The following is a 22,857-nucleotide window of genomic DNA, read 5'->3' on the forward strand; positions in this document are numbered from 1 at the left end:
CCTTTTCCCCAGTTGTAGGCCATCTGTTCTAGTCTTCTTTTTGGATCACTCTTTCAGGATTAGTTGTATTTGCTGTATTTTTGTGTTGTATCTGGGTTTGGGAGGAGGTTTCTGCCTCACTTCTTACGCTGCCATCTTTTTTCACCTCTCTGATGTTTGTATTTATTTGATGGGATATGAGGACATTAAAAAACTATAATGTTTGTATCTAGAGTACATAAAGAACTATTTTATTTAATTTTACAGTAACAAATAACCCAATTGAAAAATGAGCCAAGGATCTGAATAGAGACTTCTTCAAAAGAGATACACAAATAACCAATAGGAACATGAGAAGATGCTCAGTATTATTAGTCATTGGGGAAGTGTAAATCAAAACCATAGTTTGATAACCACTTCACACACACCATGATTATTACAGTAAAAAATGCTGATGTGGAGAAATGTTTATACGCTGCTGGAGGTAGTCTACAATGGTACAGCAGCTTTGAAAACAGTCTGGCGTTTCCTCAGAAGGCTAAACAGAGTTACCATATGATTTAAGAGTTTCACTCCAAGGTATATGTCCAAGAGAAATGAAAACATATCTATACAAAAATTCATATACAGATGTTCATAGCAACCCTATTCATGTAATAGCCAAAAAATAGAAATAACCCAAAGACTCATTAATATAAATGGATAAACAAAATGTGGTGTGTCCATTCGATGGAATATCATTTGGCAATTAAAAAAATGTAGTATAGTGCATGGTATAACATGGATGGACCTTGAAAACTGTTTGCTAGATGAAAGAAACTAATATCTACTCCATTTTGTATAATTTTGGTTATATGGAATGTCCAGAATGAGTGGTTGCCTAAAGCTGGGTGGTGGGTAAAAATATTGGGGAAATAATAAATAATGGTTAATGGTGGTGAAAATATTCTCTTTTAAGGTGTTAAAAATGTTTTAAAATGTATTACGGTGATGGTTGCATAGCTCTTAATAGACTGAAAGCCACTGAGTTGTACACTTTAAATGAGTGAATTCTGTTGTATGTGAATTACATTTTAATAAAACTTTTCAAAAAGAAAAACCTATTACTGCTGCCATCTTCCTAGAATCCTTTCTGCATCTTTCCTTTTCATGATTTTATAATGGATATTTTCAGATATGTAGCAAAACTGAGAGAATCCTAAAGTATCATTCCTGTCACTTAGGTTATACTGATAACATATACGTACTTGTTTTGTTGCACATCCATCCATCTACCCATCTTTCTATCTACCCGTCAGTTTTATTGTTTGATACATCTCAACGTAAGTTGCAGGCATCTATCTATGCACTTCTCTTAAAATACTACACTGTATATTGACCAGAGTTTGGTTTTTTATAGGGTTTTTAAAAGTATGTTTTTATATAGTAACATATTCAAGTTTTAAGTGTTCATTTGCTGAGTTTTGAGGGATGCATATGCATCTTAGTGACCGTGCTCTTATTGTGGGAGAGACTACCATCTTGGGAAGTTGCCTCAGGCTTCCATCCCCAGGAACAGCCAGTGATAGGATTTTTCATTTTTAGGGGCCATCGATTAAATTTGACCATTGTGGAACTTCTCATAAATACAGTCATACAGTATGTAATCTTTTGTGTAAGGCTTCTTTTGCTCAGCATAAAAGTTGGGATTCATTTAGTTGTTGCATATATCATTTGTTCCTTCTTGTATATTGCTGACTAGTATGCCATTATAGGTTTATTGTTTTGTTCCATTGATGAACAGTGGCTCTTTCCAGTTTTTTGCTTTTAAGAATAGAACTGTCATTTCAGAACTCTTACCAACATGTAAGAGTTTTGGTTGCTGCACATCCTCACCAGTGTTGGTTATTAGTGGTCTTGAAATTAGGTCATTCTGGTGGGTGTATTCTCTACCTCTGCTGTTTTTATTGAGATGTAATTTTTAAAGTCACACTTTTAAGTATTGTATAACTCAGTCGCTTTTAGCATAGTCACATAATTGTGCAGCCATCACTGCAACCCAATTTTAGAATATTTTCATCACCTCATAAAACTCTAAATGAACTTTCAATTTGAAAAGATATGGAGGAACCTAAAATGCATATTTCTAAGCCAAATAAGCCAATCTGAAAAGGCTACTAATTTCAACTAGATGAAGCAAAACTGTGGAGACAGTAAAAAGATCAGTGGTTGGCAGGGACTCATGGGGAGGGAGGGATGGATTAGGTGGAACACAGGATTTTTAGAGCAGTGACACTGTAATACATGATGCTGAAATGGTGGATGCTTATTGTTGTACACGTGCAAAACCTGTAGAGCCCAAATGTGTGTCAATATTAGCTCATCATTTGTTAGAAATGTGTCAGTAATTAATGCAAGATATTGATAGGGGAGCTGGGTGGATGAGGGGTGTGTAGGAATTCTCTGTACTTTCCATTTATTTCTCTGTAAACCTAAAACCAATCTGAAAAATAGACTGTATTAAAGGAAAACAAAAATAAATTGTACCCATTAGCTGCCTTTCACTATCTCTTCTTCCTCCTCCCAAGCCTGGCAGCCATTAATGTACTCGTGTTTCTCTGGATTTTACCTGTTCTGTTAACGCCTATAATATGTGTTCTTTTTTGATTGGCTTTTTAAAATCTAGCATAGTGTTTTATTGTGATAACTTTATTATTAGAGTTAATCCATGTTCTAACATGTGTCAGTCCCTTTTATTGTATTCATTCCTTTTTGTTGCTGAATGTATTTGATGGGCATTGGGGTTTTTCCACACTTTTGGTTAAGAATAATGCTGCTGTGAACATTCATGGGCAAGTTTATTGTGATTATATGTTTTCAGTTCTCTTGGATATATACCTGGAGTAGAATTGTTGACTCATAAAAACATTTTTTAACGTTTTGAAGAGTACCTGAACTTTTCAAAGTGGCCATATTTTACACTCTGACCAGGAATGTGTGAGGAATTCAGTTTTGCTGCATCCTTGCCAATACTTGCTGTTTTGTCTTTTTGATTATAGCCATTTATTCCACATAAAAATGGAATGTGATTTAACTAGTTATTTTCTTCTCATAGAGGCAAATTTCTGGAGATGTGCGATGATCTCTTAGCTAGAGTGGAACCACCACTTCGTAGTGTTTTGGAACAAGCCAGTAAGTATTTTTGTGATTGACTTGTGTATTAGACTCCTTGGAAAATATTATTTATTTAGTTACACAATTTTACATTGTATGAACTACTTCAGTGCTATATTAATCTTCTTTTAATCTATATCTTCCCTCTGAAACACTCCCCTCTCCCCCTGCCCCATTAATCTTTTGATGATAAAATCCAGAGAAATCTAATAATTTTTCCAAGAAACCTAATTCAGATTCAGAGGTGGATATAAACATATTATTTCTTGGTGGTTATAAATTGTCTTTTGCTATGCTGTGTAGTACTCTTGCAGGCTTTTCTGTCAGTGAATCCTTTGCAGAATGATAAAATAAAGCAGAGGGTGGATATGATACCACATAGTTGAATGGGCTGCTTTAATTTTATCTAAGGCTAAATAAATGGTGGAATGTTTTTTTAATTTGTTTTTTTTTTTTTTACTTGAAGTATAAATTTTGATGAACAGTTTTATATTGGTTTCAAGTATGCAACACAGTGGTTCAGCAGTTACCCACATTATTAAGTCCTTACCCCATTAGTGCAGTTACTATCTGTCAACCTAGAAAGATGTACAGAACCATTGGCTATATTCTCCATGGTGTACTACCATCCCAGTGACCAATTTGTATTATGATTGAGCTTTTTGTGGGTAGAAGTTTGATTTAGGAATATATTACTAATTTTCCCAAAACCTTCAACTAGCAAGTACTTGGAGACCACTGTTGTGTTGGGTGTTCTTTCAGAGTCTTGGGATTTATTGTCATCTTAACACAGGCTCAACTTGTAAATCAGAGTGATTATGGCATAAAGAATGAACATGTTCTTTCCATACTGGGACAGCCCATTTATAAAATAGCCCTCACAACAGATTGTTAGAGTTTGTTGCATAAAACATGGCCTGGAAACCAGGTGGTATTAAGAAGTACTTTATGAGTGACAGCAGAGCCTTGGGTGTACCTTCTTCCTTATGATGGGAGGAGACTAAACCTGCATTCGAATCTGGACTGGTTGGAGTGCTGGAGTGGCTAGGTGTGCTTCTGAATACCCCTTTTTCTTTCATACCCTGTTGGGGTAACCCAGTATTTTGAGGCCCTCTTATTTTGCTTTATGGCTGGCTTAACTACTGAAGTTTTAACAGTTCTTTGTGGAGGGCCTGTATGCTGCAGGACCTTGGGTATTCTTGGCTGCTCCCATTATTTTGAGCAGCAAGATACACATTTTTCCAGATGCGGCATACCTGTGCACAAGTGTGCGTGTGCATGCATGTTGTGGAGGGGCTAAAGGAATGGTGGGGTTTTGTTAGCATTTGAGTTATTTTGTTATGATAAGATGTTCAGTTGCTCTTATTTCATTGTAAAATACTAATTTAAAGATTCTTTTAATCTAATTCCCTTTTCTAATCATTTAAGAGTTAAAGAAAGAAGATATTTATGCAGTGGAGATAGTTGGTGGTGCAACACGAATCCCTGCAGTGAAAGAGAAGATCAGCAAATTTTTTGGTAAAGAACTTAGTACAACGTTAAATGCTGATGAAGCTGTCACTCGAGGCTGTGCATTGCAGGTGAGGCTTTTTCACAGGTGGCCATCTGGTCATTGTAACAAGATCGCAGTGGCTTTATGTATTCGACTAATAATCTGAGATTAGTTCAGGTTGATCTCAAGGTATGAAGTTCTGAAACTTGTTATAAAATGAATATCAGGTTGGCATTCATAGATGGAATGTACCCTATAATGTGCAATAAGATGAATTAATTTACTAGAAACATAAGTAGGCCTGAAATGCTACTAGAATTTGGCATATTATATATTATTCACATATAATGTTATACATAATTAAAGGTTGGGGTTAAATGGAAAAATGGCCAAGAAGAGCTAGATTATATAGGTAATTTGACAAATGGTAGAAACTTCTGAAACCGCTTATACAGACAGCATTTAACTATTAATGTAAATATTTAAAGCCATTGGTAATGGTCATATGAAGTCTTTATTTATAGGTCTTGTGATATTGTTCATAATGTCTGTACTTTTTTCAAAAGGAATTTTAAATTATTATTCTAGTGTGCAATCTTATCACCTGCTTTCAAAGTCAGAGAATTTTCAATCACTGATGTGTTACCATATCCAATATCTCTGAGATGGAATTCTCCAGCTGAAGAAGGCTCAAGGTAGCAATGCTTATTAATCATTTTTATACTTAAAGTTAATTCTGTTAAGTTTGAATAAAGTATTTTCTTCCATTTCAACTTGTACATTTTATATAAGTTTGTATAAATCTGTAACATTTGCATGAAGCAAAGTGATTAGTCATCAGAATAAATTTGTGTTCTTACATAGTATCCTATACTTGATCCTCCTGAAAGAATTGGTGTCTTTTATGTGCTGATTGAACTGTATTCCCTTTCTAAAAAACTGACTTTATATATGTATATATTGCCCCTGTTTTGCAAAATTCTTATAATCTGAAAATGATGCTGGTTGAGAAGAGTAACTAGAGCTACACAACAATTACAAACCTAGGATATACGGAAAAGTATTAGGATATTCTAAATTTGTGTGTGTTGTCTTTTTCCTCCACTCAGTGACTGTGAAGTCTTTTCGAAAAATCATGCTGCTCCTTTCTCTAAAGTACTCACATTTTATAGAAAGGAACCTTTCACTCTTGAGGCATATTATAGCTCTCCTCAGGATGTGCCCTATCCAGACCCTGCTATAGGTAAGTAGAGTTGGGAATTACAAAAAGGAAGTTATGTGTACTGGGGAGAACTGGGATAGCAGAGCAAGTACAATATCCCAAAATGTGGGTATTATAGATCAGAAAAAATCCCCTTCTTCCAGTCTTGTTATCAGTTCAGAACCAGCAGGATGGTCATTATTTAATTGGATATCCTATTGTGTGGTCATTATTTCTTGGTTAATTAAGCACATTGTGGGTATGGTATACCTTCTGCATAATGTGCTAAATACTGAAAGGGGTTAAAGAAATGCAATTCTGAACCTAACATACAAGATAGATGTGCACAGAAAATCATTAGGAAATGTGGTGTCAGTGTCATAGGTTATGGAGCCGTGCTGGCTAGAGTCTTCATAGACTTTGAGAAACTCATAATCTGGGAATCATGCCCGTTGAGGAGCGTGAAACTAGAGTTACATGGTAATTACTGGAATACGTACATGGGTAAAGTATTAGGAATATTCTGAAAGGCACTTAGAAGTTGTGGAAAGTTAACTTACTCTGCTTCCCTCATTTGTAAAACAGGAATGAGGATAATAATACTTACTAATACTTTGCAGAATTTTGTATATTAAAAAACAAGGAAAACCCTGATAATAGTAACTGAATCTAGAAAGGATGAATTCTTGGTGAATGACAGAAGCAGTATGGAATCATTGGTGTTGTTTTTTTTCAGGAAAGGAGGAGGTGACATATCTGTTTTAGGACTTCAACTGGCAAAGCACATAAAGATGAATTGGAATAAGGGACTGGAGGGAAGGAAATGGTTGGAGGTTTGGGAGATGGTTGGGTCCTTCATTGGGACAAGATCATAACGACTATATGGTAAATGAGGAAAGGGAAATCTGATGATGTACTAAGAGTCTAAGAGTACTCACTTCACTTATTTGAACTGTCATTTTACTGACCTGTTGCTGGGAAATTGACATAGTCTGCCAGTATGGGCATATATTTTTGTTTGAATTCATCCTCTGAGGTTATGTTTTTTCTTTGTCTATTCTATGTCTGTAGCTCAGTTTTTAGTTCAGAAAGTCACTCCTCAGTCTGATGGCTCCAGTTCAAAAGTGAAAGTCAAGGTCCGAGTAAATGTCCACGGCATCTTCAGTGTGTCCAGTGCCTCTCTAGTGGAAGTGCACACGTTTGAGGAAAATGAGGAGCCGATGGAAACAGATCAGAATGCAAAGGAGGAAGAGGTAATCTGGACACCTGACACCTTTTAGACTGTTTGTGATGGCTGAGATGACTTGTCTAGAAATTTTAGCAAATAGACTGGGTAACAAGGAAGGAATATCGTGACAAAGCTGCTGAGTGGGTTTGCATGTGTCCCCAGCATGGGCCAACTAGCAGAAGGTCTGGACACAGAATTTATATGGAAATGGAACATAGTTGGCTGCCTCCTTCAGACCACATACTTCTCAACTTGAGTTATTATTCTTTCTGATGAGACTGAAGAATGCCTGAGTCTCAGCTGATAATTTTCACAGGATAGATTTACACTCATTTGTGGGACACATACACTGAGTCTTGTCCTTGTGCATCAAGATCGAGGCTTTAAGAAACTACAGATGTTTGAGTCTCAATCTCACAGATGTTTTGAGTTGGACTGGGCTAGGGTTCACATATCAGTAGTCAAAAAAATCTCCAAGGTCATTCTGATGTGCTGAAGGCATCAAAAACCAGTGATTTAGGTCTCCACAAACTTCTCACTGATTCAGGGTCTCTACAGACTTCTCTACCACTGTTGTCTACCTTTGGTCTTTGTTTTTTAATTAAAATGTCATTTATTCACAATCTTACGGGGTTTCAAATACACAACACAGTGGTTCAATTTAAACCCACGTTACCAAGTCCTCACCCTCCCCATTGTGGGGAAGGGCTTGGGCCCTGCCAGGTCACGGCTTTGGTATGATACCCTGTTCCGTGAGGTCTGTTCTTTTCTCCAGGTGTATGCAGTGTGGTGCAGTCTTTCCTGTTGCTCTTTCAGGATTAGTTGTATTAAATTATATTTTCATATTATTTGTGGTTTTAGGGGGAGGCTTCTGTCTCACCTCTCACGCCACCATCTTTAATCCATGGTAGCTTTTTTTTCCTCATTGATTCTTTCTATTTAAATTTATTTCTGCTCTGATGTTTTTTTATGCTCCTCCTTTGGGCTTCATTTGTTCTTTTTGTAGTTTCTTTAATTGTGAGTTTAGACTCTTTATCTGGGATTATTGTTCTTTCTTGAGGTAAGCTTGTGTTTGCTATGTACTTTCCTTTTAGAACGTCCTTTGCTGCATCTCACAGGTTTTGGGCTGTTAAGTTGTTTTTTCCATTTGTCTCCATTTATTGCTTGGTATCTGTTGTAATTTTGTCATTGGTGCATCGATTGTTTAGAAGCATGTTGTTACCCTCCATGTGTTTGTACCCTTTCTTGTTTCATACCATTGTGGTCAGAGAGGCTGCTTGATACAATTTTAATCTTTTTGAATTGATTGAAGCTCTTTTTGTGGCCTAGTATGTGTTTCTGGAAAGCATTCCATGTACACTTCAGAAGAATGTGTATCCTGCTGCCTTTGGGTGGAGTGTTCTGTAGATGTCTGTTAGGTCCATTTGATCTAATGAATTGTTCAGTGCCTCTGTTTCCTTATTTTCTGTCTGGCTGATCTGTCTATGATGTGAGTGGTGTGTTAAAGTCTCATACAATGAGTGTGTTGCAGTCTATTTCCCCCTTTAATTCTGTTAGTCTTTGTTTTACATATTTAGGTGCTCCTATATTGGGTGCATAGGTATTTATAGTGGTTATATCCTTTTGTTGGACTGACCCCTTTGTCATTATGAAATGTCCTTTGTCTCTTGTTAGTTTGTCTTGAAATCTATTTTGTCTGATACAAGTACTGCTTCTCCTGCCTTTCTCCCCCTATTACTTTCACAAACTATCCTTTTCCATCCCTTCACTTTTAGTCTGTGTAGGTCCTTGGGTCTGAGATGAGTCTCTTGTAGGCAGCATATAGCTGTGTCTTGTTTTTTTTTTTTTTTTTTTTAATCCATTCTGTCACTCTGTGTTTTGATTGGTGCATTCAGTCCATTTACATTCAAGGTGATTATTGATAGATATGTACTTATTGCCATTGTAGCTTTAGATTTGTGGTTACCAAAGGTTGAAGGATAGCTTCCTTAATATCTAACAGTCTATCTTAAATTGCTAATTATTCTATTTGAAACACAATCTAAAGGTACTTTTTTTTCTTAACCCCCTTCTTTCTCCTCCTCCACACTTTATATATTAGGTGTCATATTGTGCACTTTTTGTGTATCCCTTGACTGATTTTGTGAGTAGTTGATTTAATTTCGTACTTGCTTGATAATTAATTGGTCTTCTGCTTTTACTGTGAGTTTATTTTCTCTGGTGACAGCTGTTTAGCCTTAGGAACATTTCTGTCTAGATGGGTCCCTTTAACATATTCTGTAGGGCTGGCTTAATGGTGGTGAATTCCTTCAACTTTTATCAAAAATTGTTTGACCACTGCTTCAAATTTAAATGATAATCTTGCCAGGTAGACGATTCTTGGTCAGAGGTCCTTCTGTTTCATTATATTAAATATATCATGGCACTCCCTTCTGGCCTTAAAGGTGTCTGCTGAGAAGTCTGCTGATAGCCTGATGGGCTTTCCTTTATAAATAATCTTTTTTCTCTCTCTGGTTGCTTTTAATACTCTCTCTTTGTCCTTGATCTTTGCCATTTTAATTATTATATGTCTTGGTGATGTCTTCCTAGGGTTCCCTTTGTTAGGGACTCTGAACTTCCATGACCTGAGTGTCTGTTTCCTTTCTCAGTTTGGGGATGTTTTCAACAATTACTTCCTCAAAAAGGCTTTCTATCCCTTTTTCTCTCTCTTCTTCTGGTATTCCTATTATGCAAATATTGTTTCGTTTGGATTGGTCACACAGCTCTTCTACTACTCTTGTTCCTAGAGATCCTTTTTCTCTTTGTTTTTTGGCTTCATTGTTTTCTTGCTCCCTAATTTCCAGATGATTTACAACTTTTTCAGCCTGTGAAAGTGTGCTGTTATATCTCTCCATTGTATTTGTCATTTCAGTTACTGTGTTCTTCAACTCTGAGTGACTCCTTTGGAGGTTGTCTGTGTTTTGAGGTCCTCCCTGAGATTTTGAGTACTTTTTTGTAAATCTTGTCAGCATGTGTATAACTTTTCTTTTGAAGTCTTTACCAAGAAAGTTGGTGATTTCAGTTTCACTCAGCCCTCTTTGTCATGTAGTTTTGTTTGGAACCAATTCCTCTGCCTCTTCATTCTTTTTTAGTGTTTCCTGTGGAACACCAGGTTTATGGAGGATGGGCCCTCTAGGACCCAGAAGCTCAGTTCCCTTTGTGGGACCCCCAGCTGTTGGTGTGCAGTGGGTGGGGCACCTTTCTGTCTGGCTGTAGTGATACGATTTCATGTTGGCTGTGTGGGCTGTCAGCTGATGGCCTGCGCAGGGAGAATACTCGCAGCTGCTGCTGGAGTTTCTGTGTGCAGAGCCACCCTCCTCCCAGCCAGCAGCAGTGGTGGGGACTGCAGGTGAGCAAGACAAGCAGGACTGGAGCCTGCTGGGAGGAATGAGCTCCCAACGCTGTCCTGTAATACTTCCCCTGCTTGGCCGAAACAGGGCCAGGAAAGCTGGGAGGGTCTTCCTTTGCCTTTATGGCTGCAACGCCTGTGTCCACTGCTGGATTAGGTGGGCCATGTGCACAGGGAGGAGACTCAGTGCTGTGCCACTGGAGCTGCTGTGACTGGAAGCCACCCGGCTTGCAGCAATGGTGGGAGCAGCAGGTGAGCAGGACAGGTGCCTGCTGGGAGGAAGGATTTCCTGGGGCTGGCTTCTGTAGGCAGTTCCCTGGCCATCTCTGACTAGAGCACTGTGTAACTCTTGTCCCCTGGTGCCCCTCTCACTGCTGGGAAGTCTTTCAAATTGCCCACTTTCCTTTTGTCTCAGTGGCCGGTAGAGTTTACCTGTTCTCCTTAAGTGGCTGGAATCTGTGCCCCACTGAGTGTTCTGTCTTTGTTGTCCAGCACCATGTAACATGGGTTCATGTTCCTGGAGCAGGTCTCCAGGGGTGGGGTTCAGCAGTCCTGGGCTCCTACTCCCTGCCTGTTCCATTCCTCTTCCTCCAGCGTGTGGGCTGGGGGCGGGGGGGGGTGCTTGGGTCCTGCTGGATCATGGCTTTGCCACATCATCCTTTTCTGTGAGGTCTTGTCTTCTTCCTCAGATGGAGGTAGTCCATTCTGCAGTCTTCAGGTCATTTTCAGGTTTAGTTGTATTTGCTGTATTTTCATGTTCTATGTGATTTTGAGAGGTTTCTGCCTTGCCTTCTTTTTCCCAGAATCTAGTTTTCTCTTAACAGAGTTCTCAACATGCTCATCTCCCCTAATGCATGCAGTCAGTGGTTGTACTTTAGAGGTTGAAAGGGCTGATTTAAAGAAGTAGTTTTATTGAAATATAGTTGATGTACATCTGAAACCAGTATAATAATGTATAACGTAGTGATTATATGTATTACTACATGCTCACCATAATGAATGTAGTTGCCATGTCACCATATAAGGATATTATAATACTGGCTATATTCCCTATACTGTACTTGCATTGCTGTGACTAATTTATTTATAATTTGAAGTTTGTACCTCTGTCTCCTTTACCTGTTTCATCCATCCCCACCATCCCTCCCCTGTGGTAACCAACAGTGTGTTTTCTGTGTTTGAGTCTATTTCCGTTTGTTTTGTTTAGATTTTACATATAAGTAAAATCATACTGTATCTGATTTATTTCACTTAGCATAATACCCTGTAGGTGCATCCATGTTGTAAATGGCAAGATTTCACTCTTTTTCAGGGCTAAGTAATATTCCCTTGTATTTGTACTACATCTTCTTTACCATTCGTCTGTCAGTGGACACAGGTTGCTTCCATATCTTGCCTACTGTAAATAATGCAATAAACATAGTGGTGATATACTTTCTCAAATTAGTGGTTTTGTTGTCTCCAGGTAAATTCCCACAAGTGGAATTGTTGGGTTGTATGGCATTCCTATTTTTAGTATTTTGAGAACTTCCAATACTGCTTTCCATAGTGGCTGCACCAGTTTACATTCCTATGAACAGTGTATAAGGGTTCCCTGAAAAGGCTGATTTAAAAACTGCTTGAAAAATTTAAGACATAGGAGAGAAATTTGTTCATGAGGAAGCTTGGAGAAATGTGTTTTCTCTTCAGGTTACACTGTGTTGAATATTGCCGCATGGTGTGCTGTGAATACTGCTGTGGCCTACCAAGGAGTCCCGCAGCCGCTTGCCTGTGTAAGAGCAGGGCAGGGCATGTGTTCCTCCGTTACGCAGAGGTCCAGAGGAGAACTTTGGTGTTGTGGTGACATATGCATCATAATTGGAATTTGAGTCTAGGTCTTCTGATTTCTGGTAGTTGAGCAGGAATTCCATACCATGTGATTTTTGCCAACGTGTCATGTAGGTTGCTTAGTCTTTCACTAGTATTTCCTAGTTTCAGGTTTTGATGTGACCTGTTTTTCAGAAGATGCAAGTGGACCAAGAGGAACCACATGCTGAAGAGCAGCAGCAGACACCAGAAAATAAGGCAGAGTCTGAGGAGATGGAGGTATAAATTGTGGTTGAGATATGTATGATCTGCAGTGCTTCCTGTATGGGTGTGGTTGAGATACCATGACTTAGAATGTGGCTGTATTAGGAATTCTCCATCTATTGAATAATTTTAAAGCAAGGTATGTTTAGCAAGAGGATCTTTCAACTCTAGTTGATACCTGGGAAGAAACCATTTAAACTCTAGTTTTACTTGGCTGGTGACTGGTTCATGCTGGTTTCTGAATTGCTGTTACTAATAGCCTTTCTATCTGTAATTTGTTCTTTACTGGAAAGCAACGAAACATCATTTTTCCGAATTTTGTCAATTCTCTGAAACTTGTCTTTTTGCCGAAAGATGTTTTAAATAATAAGTATTTTAAAAAATAATGTGAATAATTTATTTATCCTAACCATTTATATAAATGAATGTATAACATTTTGAATCCTTTACAACCTATTTGCGTTTTGTGTATTTAAGTATTCTTGTTTAAATTTGTCACTGATTGTGGCATTTAAAAAAATAGGCATAGCCTTTAGGTAGCATAAATCTGTGAGTTATCTTCATGTCCATCAACAAATTTTAATTATTTTCCTTTAGCTGTGAAAATAATTGTAAACAAAAAAATAATGGACAGAAGAAAGGAAAGGTCTATTTACAGTCCTTTTCCAGGTGGAAAACCATTCATGTTTTTAGTTGGGGTGGGTGCATGAATGGGAGAGAGAAGCACTTATTCTCTGTGTTTGTGTAAGGTTGGGGAGGAGAAAGGAGAGGTCATCCCCCTGCTGTCCCCCACCCTCCCCAAATGCTGTGGAGCTGTGGGAAATGTTTGTTGCTGAGACTTCCTCCGTGAGGTGGCTCAGAAACTGGGGTCTTTTACCGTACTGTTTTTAAGGGAAATGAAATGATACATATATTTCAGCAACTGATTTAAGTTACTTGGAAATGACTTTGAAATTAAAGAATAGGTTCTAGATGAATTGAAAGTTAAAGATAAAAAACAATAACAACAAAAAACAACTGGGATGAATATTTTCCTAATCTGTGGATCAGGAAGGGCTTTCAAAGCATAAAGGCAATGATGAAAGTAATCACAAAGGAAAAGATGGATTGGTTCAACAATAAAAACAGCATTTGTATAAATAAAACAGTGTAAAATCGGAAAAAACTAGAAGAGCCAATCATTTGGGGAAAAAAATCACTGAAATCCTAAGAGTTGGGAAATGAAATATGACTAGACAAATTAAAGAAATAAGAGTGGCCTGTGTGTGAAAAAAGGTTATTGCCAAAATAAAATAATAGTTAGATGATGGTCAATGAATTCCTGTTTGTGCAATGGATTCTCTCTATGTGAGAATGTTAATAGGTGTAGACATTCTAGAAATCATATTGATAATGTTTCTGATCAATAAAAGTGCATATCTTAGCACCACTATTTTCATATGCATATATATATTTAGATAGGAGTGGAAGAAAATTAGAGAAGATCTGAGAGTGATGGGAGGTTTGTGTGTGTGCACATGCACTTCAGTAGTAGTAAGTACATTCACACTGTGGTGCACCCTGTCTCTGGAACTCTTCCAGCTTGCCGAACTGAAACTGTATTCATCATACAGCAGCTCCCCATTTCTCTATTCCCTCTCCGCCCCCAGCCCCTGGCAACAGTGGTTCTGTCTCTATGGATTGGACTACCATAAAATACTTATATTATTTTTTAACTTCATATTTTATATGATTTTAAAATCATAAAATATATTATTATAAGAAATAGCCCTAGGTTATTTAGATTATCAAAAAATAAAGTTAATAAAAAAGCAAATGCAGTTTTAGAAATGTGACCCATCTGGCAATTTAAGGTAGTCTGCATATGTTTATTCTTAATGGTTTCATTATTTTAGACCTCTCAAGCTGGATCAAAAGACAAAAAGGTGGACCAACCACCTCAAGCCAAGAAGGCAAAAGTGAAGACCAGTACCGTTGACCTGCCAATTGAGAATCAGCTATTATGGCAGATAGACCGAGAGATGCTCAACCTGTACATTGAGAATGAGGTGGTTATTTCAAGTATCTTAGAACAATAAGCTAACAAATTAATGTGACCATAGTGTTCAAATTCTGTGTTTAGTGACCTCCATGCATTTTTGGTTGTTTGGAATTTGAGAAAATAATTGTAGATTTTTGGGTACTGCAAGGGTGTGAGTTTAACAGGTCCCATGTAATGTCAAATCTTCCATGGTGACATTGTGTCTGGTATTGCTAGAAGGTCTGTAATGAGATCTTTGACATTATGTTCTTGGTTTAGGGTAGTTGTTCATGTGTGGGTGTGTATGTTTGCTCACCAGAGAGGGGCTGTTTGAGGTGGTGGGTCATGAAAGTTGATCAGCAGGAGAAATCACATAGCACTGATAGTAGCACTATTTGTTCATTAGTTCCTTCCCCTGTTGCCTGGGCCATATGTAACTTGTTTTGGTGAGTGATTCAAGGTTTGGGACCCTGGAGCACAATTAATAAATTAGTTATCATGTCTGGTTTCTTACCATGTTATCCGATGGATCTTAGGGTTTTGTTTTACAGAACCGTAAGCATTTATATAAACCATATGAACAATTTGACTTTTCTTGGTATTGTAATGCATTAGAATATACCACCTTGTGACATTGAGCTAGTAGTTTCTTAAAGTTCACTTGTCTTCAATTATTTTCTTTATTTTTGCTTTTGAGTTTCTGAATCTTGATATTTCTATTGCTCTTTTTTCTAAGCACACCCACAAAGCTCTCACTTGATCTTCACAATTTACCGAGGACTAATGCTTCCAGCTTTCCTTTCTTGAATGATGCGCAGAACTAAAAGGATCTGGGGAAGAAGGATTCTTTTTATAATCTTAGTACTTAACATTTAAGAAGAAATGGCCTACTTTTCTGAATGTCTAATATGCCATTCTCAGGGTAAGATGATCATGCAGGATAAACTGGAGAAGGAGAGGAATGATGCTAAGAACGCAGTAGAGGAATATGTGTACGAAATGAGAGACAAGCTTAGTGGCGAATATGATAAGTTTGTGAGCGAAGATGTAAGTATGCACCACAGTGTTGTGCCTATCTCTTACATGTCTTCTGGGAGCATCCTTAAATGTGTTAGAAGGGAAGTTTGCGTATATAGGTATACAGTAAAATGATTAAAAGTGTGCTTTTTTAGGGGAAAGGATTTATATCATTTTATATTGCATTTCTTTATTAGTGGGGTGTTTCCCAAAAGTTAGTCTTTGCACATCACTTTTTGATAAATTTGCATGCTATTATTTTCATAGTATTTATCTTTAAGTTGGCCCACTTTTCCACAAAGTTTAACTTATCCTTTTATTCAGGTATACTTGACCTGTATAACATTATGTTAGTTTCAGGTGTACAACATAATGATTCCGTTTTTGTATACACTGGGAAATGATCATAATAAGTCTAAACCTATACACAGTTACAAAAGTTTTTTTTTCTTGTGATGAGAACTTTTAAGATCTACTCTCTTGGCAACTTTCAAATAATGCAGTATAGGATTACTAACTATACAGATATACTTATTTTAAAATGCAGTTTTTAATCTGAAATTTTCAAACATACCCAAATGTCCCCTACAACAGAGAGTAACATAATAACACCCCTTGAATTATCAAGGAAAACACATTTTGGCAGTCTTATTTTCTGTATTTCCCATCTTCCTACTATGTGTGTATTTTAAAGCAAAAAATCCAGGTATATTACAGTCTGTATCTCTGACTCCACTTGTCAGTCATCCAATTTTTGATTGCCCTAATTGGAATATTTTCTTCATCTTTAGGATCGTAACAGTTTTTCCTTGAAACTAGAAGATACTGAAAATTGGTTATATGAGGATGGAGAAGACCAGCCAAAGCAAGTTTATGTTGATAAATTGGCTGAATTAAAAGTAAGTGATTCTTGAAAGCACTAAGTGTCCTGAACCCAGACTGTAATTTCCAAGGAGAATATCTCAAAATTGGGAGGAATTCTCATATCAGTAATGAAGTTAGGCCGAAAGTAATTCAAAAACTGTATCCTTTATCACTTAGGTTTGTTAGCTTTCTCACTTTTAGAACCTCATAGTTAACAGAAGGGTTTTTCTGAAAATTGAATTTAGACTTAAAATGTTCACTGAATTGGAGATAGAATATGTTCTTGGTGTCAAGAGGTTCAAAGACTAGCAAGATGTCTCAAAGGCACCTGCTGTGTTGTTTGGACAAGGTACTGTATATAGTTTTGATTCTCAGTAGAGCAAAAAGTATCTGATTTTGAATTTAAAGAATCTGATTGTTAAACTTTAGGGTTAAAAGTACAAAGAATTATCTAAAGTTGAGGTCTTGTGTTTGGAAAAGAATGCAGATGCTCAGGAACAACTTTCGGCATTTCTCTGGATTAGTTTCTTGTCAGGTTGGGCCGTTGGGACTGACCCTCTGGAATGGAATTGCTCAAGTGTAGGGCCTGCAGTTCCCTGCATTCTGGAGAGAAGAGCAAGAGCTTCCAGGAGATCCTTCCTATTGAGTTTTTTGTTTCACTTTTTAATTGTGGACGATGTCAAAACACATGAAAGTGATCATAAAGTAAAAAATAATAGCTTCAACTGTTGTCAAGTTATGATCAGTTGTGTTTCATTTCTGCTCCCTCTCCCACTTCCAAACATTTATAGATAATTTCTAACTTCTTCTTTTCCAGCATTTATAGATAATTTCTAACTTCTTTAAGCCTCTCTGTCCTTAAGCAAAGCCCAATGTTGTGATTTAGGGGAGCTGGAATTCCATCTGAGGTCTGACTCCAAAGTTTGGAAATATTTAACATTTTATATGTTAACTTGAAGTGAGTCCCAGTGAGTCCCTCCTATTTGATATAACCAAAAAATATTTTAATATGCATTTACAAAAGAAAATGTAAATTTCAGCTGTACCATTATCACCAGTAAAAAAAAAAAATTAATAACACCATGAATTCAGTTTTCTAGTTCTTCACAAATTCTTGTGAAGTTTCTTTGACTCATGATCCATATAAAGTCTGTACATTCTGTTGATGTCTCTTAAATCTTTGTCTCTAGTTCTCCTTCCATCATTTCTCTCCCCTTATTTAGTTGATGAAAACATTTGTATGTTTTCCCCCCCAATCTGGATTTTGCTGATTTTCATTTCTATGTTTAATGTTATTTGGTAAATGGCTGGTTAGATCTAGAGCCTTCATCAGATTCAGGTTTTAAGAAATTTTTTTGGCAGGTGCACTCTATATTTAGTTCTGTAATTTTTGGTTGTCTCCCAACTGTGTTTTGAGAATTAGGACTCAGGTGACAAGTTGAAGTGGCTCCACATGGAACAGTATTGAGTTACATTCTCATAACTAGCCTGTGGATATTTTTCAATGGGCTGAGGGAAATACTTAACATTTTATATGTAGCACATGGAGATAAAATGTACTTTAATCCATAATCAGTCTTAGTAATAGTAGGAACAGTACTCTAATAGTTTAAGCTGTCCTGTGAAGAATTTGCATATTTTCTTTTCTGTTAAGAGTCTAGGTCAGCCTATTAAGATGCGATTCCAGGAATCTGAAGAAAGACCAAAATTATTTGAAGAACTAGGGAAACAAATCCAACAGTATATGAAAGTAATCAGCTCTTTCAAAAACAAGGTACCTTTTTCTCTTTCCTCCCTATTGTTCTGGTAAAGTTTTGAGGCATATACACAGTAGTTTTTCTTCTTATTCTTTACTTATTTATTGTTTAATAATGTTTTCTTTTTGATTGTTAATATATAATATGTAATTGAATCTTACTAAGAACCCTGGGATTCGCTGCTTCTCTTTACTAGGTGGCATCTGGGATTGGACATTGTTTACTTTCCTTTTCTTGCTGTGAAGTGCTTCGTAGTGACCTAACCTGCTCCCTCCTGATCTTTCTGAGAACACATCCGGCATATGATTTAGTTTGTTACACAGATGTAGGACTGTCTCAACAGTAAACTTATCAGACTTTTGAGCATTTTATGATATATACTGCACAGATACATTATCTCATTCAATCCACACAGTACCCCTATGGAGAACGTGGCAGTATCAGCACTTATAGATAATTTCTAGCTTCTTTAAGCCTCTCTGTCCTTAAGCCCAATGTTGTGATTAGGGGAGCTGGAATTCCATCTGAGGTCTGACTGCAAAGTTTGGGTTCCCAGCCACTCCCACTCTTCTGCAGGTTCTTGATGTATTGTTAGTGTGAGAAATAGCAATAAATTGAGCTTGTTATTTTTTAAAACTTTGCTTTTGAAAACCTTTCTTTAAAAAATTGTGTTAACTGTTTGGATTAGTAACTAGCATGCCTAATCCTCAGCTCTCTAATGACATGTAATTTTTTTGTATTGTGAAATTAACTTTGTAAGATTTTGTATAGGGCATGTGCGTCCTGGCAAAGTCTTTTAGTTGCCACCTTATGTGTGTCTTTGGCCTTTAAATCTATTTCTTGAGTGTTTTAAAAACTAGGATTACTTTTCCTTGAATATTTGTAAGGAACTGAATGTTTGTTTAGATGGTGAAGCTAAATGTGCTTCACTGAATGATTGTTACTTTTTGAAAGATGGTGAAGAGCTAGACAGTATTTGGGTGGGGAGAATTATTCTTTGACTTACCTGGTTGACTACTGGTTCTAGGAGGACCAGTATGACCATTTGGATGCTGCTGACATGATGAAAGTGGAAAAAAGCACAAATGAGGCCATGGAGTGGATGAATAACAAGCTGAATCTGCAGAACAAGCAGAGCCTGACCGTGGATCCAGTTGTCAAGGCAAGAGATATAGAAGCTAAAATTAAGGTAATTTACAGCACTAAATATGTCATATTCTTTTTTTATCGGCCTTCCTATTTATTATTAATAGTCCTAGAAATGGCATTTAGGAGGGGACTTCATGATTGTACCTTAGCTTCTGGTTTGGGGATTGGGTGAGAGAGGGTGGACTTGGTTTACTTGTCATGTAAAATTTATTTTAAAAGAAACCACAGTTTTCTCTCTGACGATTCTAGGAGCTGACAAATATCTGTAGCCCTATAATTTCAAAGCCAAAACCCAAAGTGGAACCTCCAAAAGAGGAGCAAAAAAACGCAGAGCAGAATGGACCCCTGGATGGACAAGGAGACAACCCAGGCCCTCGGGCTGCGGAGCAGGGTGCAGACACAGCTGTGCCTTCAGATCCAGACAAGAAGCTTCCTGAAATGGACATTGATTGATTCCAGCAATTGTTTATATTAAAACAGAACTATTATAAAGCTTTAAGTTGTCAACTTTGTTCTAAATATCAACTAGAGCAATCAAATACTGGAGATTTCTTAGTTTTTAGGGGGATTTGAGGGGAGGGGATCTATAGGTAATGTATGGAACATTTTGACTTCTAGATAGCTAGATACGGAAATCAAGTGCATTGTATCTTTTTCATAATGGTACTATATAGAAGCTTAGTCAGTCTTACTGAGCTTCCGTTTCACTCCTTTTATGTTTAATCATGCTTATTATACAAAGATAAGTTTGTTTTGGAAAGTTGAGTTATAGCAAAAGCTGTAACTCACTATCAAGCAGGCTTTTCGTCATGACATGTATGGCAGGAACTCTAATTGGGCTTCAAAAATTGGTTGTGGAGATTGCCACGGACTCCCTGGCTGGTGTGGGGAGGTGGGGTGCCCCTTTATTTCTGAGGGCTGGAGTGTGGTTCGGCGTGGATTACGTAGCAGGATAGAAGAGGTGTGCACTGAGTTGATGCACACCCTACTTCCCCTCCACTTCCGCCCTCCTCCCCACCATCCCCAAGGAAGGAGCTCCCAGTGCGAACGCCAGGTGCTCTTCTGGGAAAATAGACCCTTCTGCTGGAGCATGTTGCTGACGAAGGATTTTAGACCTGGAGGCTCTCCGGAGAAATTATGTTGCTGAAAGTATGTTCGCTGATAGCCTAAGCATCCAAGTCTAAGTAAGTTTCTCTTTAGAAGGTTAGAATTGGGTAGATGTGTTGTCAGATGTAGGGATGGTAAATTTAATTGAGGAATTGATTTCTTGTTTATTATGGTGCAAAGTTTTGTATCCCAGCCTGCTTATGCAGGTGAGAGAGGTGTAAATTTGAGGTATAGCTTCAAGTCTTAGGACAAATAGTTAAATGTTCTTTGTAGCTCATTCACAATCACTTGTGTGTTAAGTGTTAATATCTGTCATGAATCGGCCAATTTGTATGTGATAAACAAGTGACAGATCATACAAAAACTTTGAGAGACACTGGATTGTACTGGATGAGTCTGAAATTAGTGTTACAGAAGGGTGGTGCCTGACTTCAGCAACACCTCATTTCTGACTGTGCAGACGACATCAGGAGCTGCAGAGCATTCCCTGTGACTGTCCTTTGGGGTGGTGTCGATAGGAACGAGGCATTTTGGAAACCCCAAGGGAAGCTGTGTCAGAGGCCAGAGCTGGTACCTGCCTTAGAAACTCACAAGCTTTGCTGGTTACATTTTGGATCTTCATAGTAATCCTTCCTCTGTATAACAGAGTGCCTCTGTTCATCTTGGCTTATGTTAGAAATAAGATTATACTTTGCATATTTACAGTAAGTCTTTGTCCATCTCTTCACTAAAAATTTTTAGTGTTAGGAGCTATAAAGTGCTACAAAGAAACTGCTTAGAGAGAACGATGGTGGAAGTGTATTTATGTTGGTGTGTGAGCATCAGGCAAGCCAGGATGTGGCCCTACTCTTAGAGCACCTCTATCCATTCTCTGCCTGTCCTGCTTCAAGAGTTCCAGCTGGCCTGCCGGGAGGGCAATGGCTACTTGGCAGTGTTGGCTGCAGGATGAAGCCAATTCTTATGCAACTGACTCAGTCCTTAATGGCCATTTCTTCTAAAAAATTTTTTGTGTGTGTAGGGGGAGGGTATGGGTGATGGGATCGGGGTGAATTTGAAGTTTAAACTAGAAGTAAAATGATGTGGTCTACTTGCTCTCTGTTTATTCAGGCTTTAAGACCAATTGGATGTACATAGACGCCCTGCCAGAGAGAGTGTGATAATGACTTGTGTGCAAACAAGTATTTATCCAGGTTGCATTATCCGAATTGGTTTGTTAAAGCTCCAGGCCACATTCTTTCACTAAAAAACATTCAGTAAACATGAGACAAGTTTAGGAAAAATTAATAAAATAAACCTGTCTTAAACACTCAATGTTTTCCTTAATTTCATGACAAAAGGTGGTATGTGTATGTATGTATGTATGTATGTGCAGTAAATACTTTTCTTAAGAGGTGAGAGCCCTCTTAGCTGAGTTGCAGTTAACTTTTTTTTTTTATTAAAGTATCATTGATACACAATCTTATGAAGGTTTTATATGAACAACATGTGGTTTCAACATTCCCCCATATTATCAAGACCCCCGCATCAGCCCCTGTTGTAGTTACAGTCTTACCAGCGCAGTAAGAGTTGCGGTTAACTTGTCAGAGAGCTCCACTCTGAGGAACAGTTGAGGCAGAGCACATTGGGTGGCAAGAAGTTGCTTTTTTGTACTCGGCATATCCCATGTTGAGTCTTGGCCCAGTTCTCTGGTGTTGGAATCCTTACTGTGTTGCTGTGAGTGGGTCTTAGTAGCAGTAGGTGGGCTGTGGCTCCATCAAGGGCCAGTGCCAGGACTGATGCCTGCCTCTTTAAAAGACTGCATGGCCCAGAATGTGCTAGTGACAGTTACCATTGGATGTGTGGTGTGAGTGTGTGTGGTTGTACTTGAGGGGTGGTAAGGAGTGTTGACCCAAAGGGGTTGAAGCCATCAGAAGAGACTTAACTGTACAAGGTGTGGAAGCCTATATGGGGAGGGCCCCAGGATGCTACTTGCTGGAGTTCTGCAGACCTGGTGCTCGTGCTAGAAAGATCTTACCTGCCAGGACCTACTAACCACCTGTGCCAGCCACCTTTGGGAGAACATTCCTAGTAAGGTCGGCTTTCTCCTTGTCCTCTGACTTTGGGAGGTGAGTGGGAAGTGTGGGACCAGTCAGCAATCATGGAGAGCACAGCCATTTTACAAGGGTGTTGGGGTCGTGTGGAAAGATCCCCATTCACCCAGGAGAGGTAACAGTGTCCTTGCATGTCATGGGAAGAGTGTAGAAGCGAAGCCAGGGCAGGTGTGGAAGTCGTGTGATGCGGCAGTTTCAGTTTAATGTGAACTCAGAGCTGCCACAGGGTGGGTGGTGAGTGTTCACACAGAGGCATTAGACCAGTGGTCTTGGAGGTGCTGTTCAGGCATCTCAGGTGGTATTTGCAGGGGAGCTGTCAGGTGGTGGTGCTGAGGGGTTCTG

General features: G+C 38.2%; 1 protein-coding gene across 3 annotated transcripts in view; it reads left to right on the forward strand.

The window, feature by feature from the left end:
* Positions 1–21,729, forward strand: part of HSPA4 (heat shock protein family A (Hsp70) member 4) — a 60,104-nt gene extending 38,375 nt beyond the window's left edge. For 2 of the 3 annotated variants that reach the window (XM_036907037.2, XM_057490864.1), the window contains 12 exons: positions 3,074–3,150; positions 4,561–4,712; positions 5,213–5,319; positions 5,734–5,867; positions 6,897–7,078; positions 12,443–12,526; positions 14,407–14,559; positions 15,453–15,578; positions 16,340–16,447; positions 18,067–18,186; positions 19,197–19,358; positions 19,568–21,729. In XM_036907037.2, the coding sequence (XP_036762932.2) occupies positions 3,074–3,150; positions 4,561–4,712; positions 5,213–5,319; positions 5,734–5,867; positions 6,897–7,078; positions 12,443–12,526; positions 14,407–14,559; positions 15,453–15,578; positions 16,340–16,447; positions 18,067–18,186; positions 19,197–19,358; positions 19,568–19,771 (1,609 nt within the window). In that variant the 3' untranslated portion in view covers positions 19,772–21,729. Of the gene's footprint in view, positions 1–3,073; positions 3,151–4,560; positions 4,713–5,212; positions 5,320–5,733; positions 5,868–6,896; positions 7,079–12,442; positions 12,527–14,406; positions 14,560–15,452; positions 15,579–16,339; positions 16,448–18,066; positions 18,187–19,196; positions 19,359–19,546 lie in introns of all 3 variants that reach the window. The other variant, XM_036907038.2, reaches the window with a different exon arrangement.
* The last annotated feature ends 1,128 nt before the right edge of the window (positions 21,730–22,857 follow it).

Source organism: Manis pentadactyla, chromosome 13 (genome assembly GCF_030020395.1).
Source record: "Manis pentadactyla isolate mManPen7 chromosome 13, mManPen7.hap1, whole genome shotgun sequence".
In the NCBI taxonomy this organism is placed as follows: Eukaryota; Metazoa; Chordata; class Mammalia; order Pholidota; family Manidae; genus Manis; species Manis pentadactyla.